Source organism: Dendrobium catenatum, unplaced genomic scaffold (genome assembly GCF_001605985.2).
Source record: "Dendrobium catenatum unplaced genomic scaffold, ASM160598v2 original_scaffold_155404, whole genome shotgun sequence".
Classification (NCBI taxonomy): domain Eukaryota; kingdom Viridiplantae; phylum Streptophyta; class Magnoliopsida; order Asparagales; family Orchidaceae; genus Dendrobium; species Dendrobium catenatum.
The window spans coordinates 297608-305633 of record NW_021473832.1 but is presented as its reverse complement, the minus strand read 5'-3'; the positions used below and the strand labels follow the sequence as shown (position 1 = coordinate 305633).

Below are 8026 nucleotides of genomic sequence, written 5' to 3'. Positions count from 1 at the left end.
ATATTAACGTGTATCTTTAGTCCCTATTTGTTTTCAAATTTTTTGCACTGTCGAAATTTTTAGAATTGGACCTATCGACTACAAGTGGATTTTGGACTGTTAGGTGTCCGTTTTATTAAATCAATTTCATCAGAATTTTTTAAATAAATAAGTTAAATTTTGATGAATATTTTATTTGCAAATTTTGAAATCCATAAAAATATTTTTTATGAATTTTTCAACTTAAAATTAATAATATTATTATTATTTTATAAAAAATAAAATATCTTAAAAACACTACATTTCGTTATTTATCCTAAAAAAAGGCATTACATTTCACTAAGCAGAAATGGTGATAGAGGAAAAAAAGAAGCCAAGGAAATGGCATGTGAGATAAGTGGTGAAATTCAATTTTGAGCGACTTCGGGCTTTTGTCCATCATTAGTCAAGTTGGAAAAACTTATTCCGTTCAGGTAAGGCCATTATGCCATCTCAAAAAAAAAAAAAAAAAAAATCCCATTCTCAAATTTCAAAAAAGAGCAAGTATAGCGAATTTCCTATTAAAATTTGATCTGTAGCGAAAAATGAGATAAATTTGACATGTTAAAGTGCTTTCACACGTAACTTTCTTTTTTTAATGTTATAGAGAGATTAGAATATAGCCGAATTTTGAATATTTCCTAAATAATTCACCAAAGGTTGAATTTGGCAGAGTTATTATTGATAGAGATTATCGGTGGACTGTCTAATAAAATAGTTTTATTGTGTATGCATAGAAGTCTTTAAAATATTGTCTTATACAATTCCCTAGTAATTGATAGATTTATCTAAAAATGTGTATTTTTCTAGTTGGATTTTCCTATTGTCTGCCGTTATATAATACCATGAAATTTTTGATACATGCTCAGTTTACATTTAATTGTTAATTGATTAGATATAAGAGCTTGTGATAAATTATATATTTGGGAGCCAAAATGCGCCAAAATTATTTGAGATCTATTGTGTCCCGAAAATTTTTTTGGGAGTTAATAGGGCTAGAAACCTTTGAATTATGTCTGAAACAGAAATATATGATATGACTCTAGTGTATACAAATAAAAGTTAGACGTCATAAGGCAAGCATAAAGTAGAGTCATACAAGCTAGACATCCTTTGAGATTTTGTCCTGAGGCCTAAAAATGCTGAATTTGAATATCTAGGAATAGAATTTGCAATTTTATGATTGTTCAGTATGTTATTTTAAATCAGAGAATAACTGTTATGATTTAATATTTTCCTAGTTTAGTGTTCTCAAATTAGTGATTCTCGAGATTTAGTGATTTAATCTTAAACTAAATTTAGTTGCTTTTAAATATTGCAGCAAAATACTTTAATATAAGAAGATATATAAAAATTTAGATTGATTGTCGTACCTTGTGAAGCTGCATGTAGTTAGCTCACTGTGATTTACTTCTAGTTCGTTATGATCTGGAGAAGGGGAAAGAGGTTGTAGCTAGTAATTCATGCGATCAGATCTTGAAGTCATAAGTATTTTATATTTATCGATTTTGTACAATCATAGACCAGTTTAAATTTTCAGTTATTTGAATTCTAGCTTGTAGCGTGTATTTGTAGTACAATATCATTATTTGATGAATGAAAGAAACTTTAATGGTGAGTTTTTCAAGTAATTTGGATATTTTTAGTAGCTTGTGGTTTGTCATTATTTTTAATAAATACTGATCGGAAATATGAAATAATTAAAATTAATCTTTGATTTGCCTGGTTACAGCTCACACATCAAGACACGCTCACTGGTCGGGTTGGGTTGCTGATAGTTAAAGATCTTAAGTTCAAAAAAAATATCGGGTTCTAAGTCGGAAGTTTTAAGATGATCCTTTATTTATTAGGAGTTTACTTCAACATATGCATCGAATTCGATGGCTAATCAACCTAATGTTTGATGAAATATTAGTTCTAATTTCTGGTTGTTCATTGATAACATAGACTTTTTTACATAAACCAAAATATATTTCTTATTAAAATTAACATGATCTATCACATTAAAAGGGACTCAAAGAAGTAAAGATAGGGATGCCATGGGAGATAGAATTGATGTTGTGGTAAAGGAATCCAATTTTTATAGATGTGATTAGAAAATTCTAATCTTAAATATGAAGACACCAACTTTCTTAATGGAGCCATAAATTTTCTTGTACATAAAAAATGGCCCAACATGTAGATATTAGATAATATCTTATTCTAATTCTAACATAAATATAATATGGGATTACAAAAGACTAAATTTTATATTAAATTAATCGTTATTTGGATATCTTATGTGAAATGAAATTGTTACAAATTTTTAAAACTATTGCTAACATATTTCTATTTAAGAAATATTACTATTCTAATCTTGGTGGATTTATATACATATAATTTTTTAATCATTTATTTATTATCTACACATACAAATTTTAAATATTAGCTTACATATACTATATATTATTTTTAATATCAATGACACTCAATATTTGATTATCATCTATATATTTTTTATATCACTCATATTTGATATGAAATAAACTATTGAGTGGTATGTATGTAATATTTATCAATTTTAGATATAAATATATAAATAAAATAGCTATAATGTATATATGTATTTTTTTTTTTTCTTTTGATAAGAGCTTTTTAGTTGTACTTTTCTTAACTTAGCTACAAATTTCCAACCTTCTCGAGGAGTTCTCAAAAGGCTTAGTCGGATTTTGAAATAATATTCATGAAGAAGAAAAAAATCTTCAAGCATGTGGTGGGCGTTCAGCCAATCGAGCTTGGTCACAAATTTTTGAAATTTTGGTCCAGCTTGACTTTGTGAAGATAATTATTTTAGAAATATATTAAATTTATAAAATTAATTTAAAATACACCAAAATGAATTTTAATTTATTCATTGTTTATTATATTTAATCTCACAAAACACTTAATATTTAAAATTTATTCCGATTAAAACTTGTATATACCAAAAAAATTATTGCAATCTAAGATAAATTTAAAATTTAAACTTTCAAAATTAAATTCGGAGTCATCTGAATTTCAATTCAGCAAATTTTTAATCGAATTGAATATCTCAAGAAGAAGGTCAACGACAAATTTGGATCCATTGAACCCAAATTAACCAAATCAAAGACTAAAGCTTGTTTGAAAGCTTAATAGCATTAATTAGCTGACCAAATGATATTCTGAATATTGACATTCTTATAGTCAAATCGACAGCTTTGACGAGACCAATCTAACGAGCCCCAATATCACATAATTTGGCATCATTAATATTTTCGTATGATATGGTTTCTAAATTGCTTATTCAAAAAACTGAATTAATAAAATTTTAAAAAAATGCGCATAAATATTACAAAATTCTAATGATTATACAAAATAAAAATATTATATATCTAATAACTATTTTTAATTTTTATCCAATACTAATATTTTAAATAATATTAAATTAATTATTAATATTATATTTAATTATTGAATATATAAGATCTATCAAATCCATATATACCCAAACAGCCATTTTTCTACGCTCCTAATTTCTTATGTGCCATGTATAAAACCAGCAATATGTTGCTTGTGTAATAATTAACTCTTTGACAACTAACAAAGGAAGAGATAAGAGAGATGGAAGCAAAAGCCGAATTGGGAAGATTTGGAAGGTCTTGAAGAGCATAATGTGCAGGCTCTCGGACAAAGCTGGGCTCAGAGATCCAGAATAGATATGTCAGGCCCGAGAGGAAGGAAGACATAGTCGCCCGCGATGGCGAAGTCTCCGACGAAAGCATTCCGATCATCGATTCGGCACAGCTATTCCGATTCGAGTACTTCGATGAGGAAGCTGCAAAGCTCCACTCGGCCTTAGGACTGGGGTTCTTCCAGAGTTTATCTTTTCTTTCTTATAGCATCTAACTATATTATTATATAAAAATTCATTTCTTTCTTTCTGAATCTTTTTAATTAGCTTTCGAGGATTAATTGGAGAATTTAATCTGATTATTATTGGTTTTTTTTTTTTTTTTTTGATTCCTCGGTCTTATCCATCGTCTTTTCTTCATCTGATAATATTAGATTTATAATAAAAATAATTAGAATTTTCAGAAATGAATCAAATAAAAGAGTAAGGAAATAGATAAATTCATTATGCCCATGCAAATAAAAAATATCAAAAAAAAAAAGTATTTAAAATGATAACATGTTTTATAAAATTACAATGCATTGTGAAAAATAAGAGAAATTATTATGTGTAGACATCGAATGCCGTCCGAAGATCAACAATAATACATCCTGTCACCTCTTCGCTCAGTACTGCTTGATACCGCTCAGTAATGCCACTCGGTACTGCTGACATGGTTGCACCTAATTCACAGACGGAAGCAGATATGTGTCTTACATCCACACATAATAATTTCTCGTAAAATAATATCTTTCTTTCACTCCACGATACCATAATATCATTATTTTTCAAGATATGGAATTTAATTATATTATTTTTATAACTTATCTTATTATCTGAATAATTATTAATGTTTAGTACTTAATTTCTAAATATTATTATACTGGAGCTTATATATTCATTATAAATATACAAATAAACATTAAAAAATATTGACTTTGACTTCATTTGAGATGACTTTCTTAATACTCTTAAAATAATTTTTTTAGTAAAAATTTTGAAGACTCCATTTGGGGTTGCTTAAATTTTTTTATTTTTGCTTCTTAAAGTTACTCTTTCATTTTAAAAAAAAAAATTATAAATAAATTTTTAAAGATAAAAATTTGAAATAACATTAAAAAAATCATCTTCCAAGTACAATATTTTTTACTAATTATTTTTCTTACATAGTTTTTGTTTAATGTTGCCAATGAGATTCCTACTGCCTTGAGCATCTTTGAGCAAGATTGTGAAAATTGGACCGGACAACGAACCAGGTGTAAGAGAGGTTTACTGTTCGATCGGTCCAACTAGGGTCGAACCGAATGACGTAATATATAATAATATTATAAAAAATTAATAAAATTAACTTCACCTCCCTAGCCATTTACCATTAAAATAATAGTAAAACAGTTGGAGAAGGCTGATTTAAAAAAAAACACACAAAAATAACATTAATTTGGTTTACAGATACAAACCAACCAAACTGCTATGCTTCTGAAATGCAGGTTTTCTGGCCTGAAATATCTTTCTGCACAAATCTGCAATGAATGAAGGCGATTCTGCAACATCCAGAATAGCCATAATGTTTTCTGCGACAGCTGCAAGATATCGACCCGGAAGTGGTTGAAACCTCATTTGTGCACTACCGCCTTCCATAAAATATCAAAATAAAAGTTTAGGCGTTTATGCTCTGCATCAAAGCCCTATATTGAGAATGAAAGCAGAACAACTACACAGTTAACCTTAGCCTGTTGGTTGAGAGCTTAAACTTCTAACTAAGAGGTTTTGGGTTTGAGTCTTTGTGTATGCGTTGTGTGTGTGAGTTTGCCTTAAATGGCCTAAATGTCCCCCAAAAAAACAAAACAGAACAACGTGATCATAGAATCTAAGATTTTAGGGTTTAAAAAAATAATTTACATCCTGCGGTTAAAAGGAAGAGAAGAAGCAAGGATGTGCCTGAGACGACCAGCATGATGCCGTCATCGAGTTCACGAACGGTCTGGAGGATGATGCCTGAGACGAAATGTAGGAGATGAACTGCTGGAGACGAACGGGACATTAAGCAAGCGAAATGAATTTCTTGAGCGAATCGAACGTTATTAGGGTATTTTCTGTTTACTCAGTTAGCTGCTGGATCCAAAATCAATGTCTCACATCCGCTTTTTTTTTTTTCTTTGAACCAGGGGGTTCTTTACAATTGACACCGGTTCGCCGGTCTGACCGCCGTTTGGACAGTTTTTCACCTAGTTTGATTTGAAACCCGGCCAGCCGGTTCACGGTTCAACTGGTTGAACCGGCCGGTCCGGTCCGATTTTTAAAACCATATCTTTGAGCATAATATCTCGATAAAGTTTATGTCAAATTGATTTTGAATATTCTTAAATTTGCATTAAGATTAGTGTAATTTATTACATATATTATGTATGCACTAATCTCAATATCAATTAAGCTGGCATATCTTTCCACTTTACTCAAATTCTTAATGGTAACTACAGATAATAAATCATGGTATACCTCAAGATATAATAAACAATCTGAGAGAAGGCATTGAAGAGTTCTTTAATCTTCCATTAGAAGAGAGAGAAAAATTTGCGCAATTACCGGGCCAAGTAGAGGGCTACGGCCAAACTTTTGTTCAATCAGAGGAACAAAAGCTTGATTGGGGAGACATGCTTTTCCTTGCAACACTTCCTACTTCCTTCAGACAATTGAGGTTTTGGCCCACTAATCCATCTTCATGCAGGTACTAATTATTTAATAATCCTTCTTGTTTATGAGATTTATTCTTCTTCATTAATGTTAATATTTTTCAGGAAAAGCATTGATGAGTATGCAGTTGAATTGAAGAGAGTAGCTGATGGTCTACTTCAAATAATCTCCAAAAATTTGGGAGATGAATTTGGAAATGTTTATGAGATGTTTAAGGGGGGAATGCAAACATTAAGATTCAATTACTATCCTCCATGTCCAAGTCCTGAGAAGGTCTTAGGCCTTTCTCCACACTCTGATGCTGTAGTTTTGACATTACTGCTACAAATGAATGAAATGCATGGCCTGCAGATTAAAAGAAATGGTGGATGGCTCCCAGTTAAAGCTTTGCCGAGAGCTTTCATTGTAAACATCGGCGACATCATTGAGGTAATCAAATTAATAATTTAGGATCTGTTTGAGATGACTGCAACATTTTAAAAAATTGATTGTGAAGTTGCTTTAGAGAAAGCAAGTTTGCTACTATGAATATTTCTAAAAAAATAGTGAGAAAGTAGTGTCCAAATGAAATTGTGGTTGATGTCTGAAACATAAATCAGCCAAAAAGCCCTTCCTGTTAACGGCGAATGGCGCACCATGGCGCAAAGGTCCATTTGGAGCCATGGTGCATAGCGCACGGCGCGGCGCGCGCTATTTTGAACATGGCACAAGCTATATAAAAAATATAAAATAATAAGCATGAATATGAAATATTGCGTTTTTGAAAAAGCTATCACAAATAGGGCAAATTATTGTGTCCGGTGTCGCCACATCACCAAAATACACCGGGACCCAGCGTATTTGGGTGACGTGGCGTCACCAGATTGGATGTCGGGACATCCGGTGACCGGACGGAATAATTCGCCCACAAATAGACCCTCAAGTTTATGAGTTCTATATCAAATAGTTAAAAGAGATAAGTTGTGATGATAAATAAAAAAAATAGAAAATTGTTTATAGAGCATAGAATTATAAATCAATATTTCTCAATAGAAATTCTCTGGTTGTTGCAGATATTATGTAATGGGAAATATAAGAGCATTGAGCACAGGGCTGTTGTGAACCATGAGAAGGAGCGGATCTCTGTTGCTGGATTTCATACGCTAAATATTGGTGATTTTGTGGGACCAATCCCAGAGATAGTGAAAGGAGATGAGCTGCTTTATAAGAGCTTGCCATTTGAAGAATATGCAAAGCAGATCTTCGCTAGTAAATTGGAAGGGAAGAGCATATTGGATCGCATGAAATTGGATGAATGATGATAATGATGAATGAAATAGCCATCCTACCTATACAGATATGATTTAAATAAAGAATTTGTAGGGTTTTTTAGTTGGGTTTATTTCACAATAGATGGTAATAAAATTATGAAAGACAGTTGTAAAGATTTAGGCTCATTTAATGTTTCTTAAAAGATAGAAAATATACCATTACTCTATTATATCTTCTCTTCAATCCTTTATCTATCATGTTGAAAAAGAATCTAAGTGTTCATATAGATTTTGAATAAATTCAAATAATCCTATAATGTATGAAAGCTGGTTCAAATATTGATAATTTATGGTTTGAATATGTTGCCAAGATTGCAAATATGTTGATCATGATTGT

At 30.7% G+C, this 8026-nt stretch overlaps 1 protein-coding gene across 1 annotated transcript; it reads left to right on the top strand.

Annotated features, from left to right (window-relative positions):
• Positions 1–6279: 6279 nt before the first annotated feature.
• On the top strand, positions 6280–7859 carry LOC114578355 (protein SRG1-like). Its single transcript, XM_028692264.1, has 2 exons — positions 6280–6808; positions 7432–7859. Exons 1-2 carry the CDS (start codon positions 6467–6469, stop codon positions 7675–7677), a joined length of 588 nt encoding a protein of 195 aa, XP_028548097.1. The 5' UTR covers positions 6280–6466; the 3' UTR covers positions 7678–7859.
• Positions 7860–8026: the final 167 nt, after the last annotated feature.

What these genes read in the sequence shown, in the direction of transcription:
- LOC114578355 (XM_028692264.1), top strand. Translation starts at nt 6,467, where the DNA reads ATGTTAATATTTTTCAGGAAAAGCATTGATGAGTATGCAGTTGAATTG. An exon ending in ACATCGGCGACATCATTGAG is followed by an intron (nt 6,809 to 7,431) that starts GTAATCAAATTA and finishes TGGTTGTTGCAG; the next exon opens with ATATTATGTAATGGGAAATA.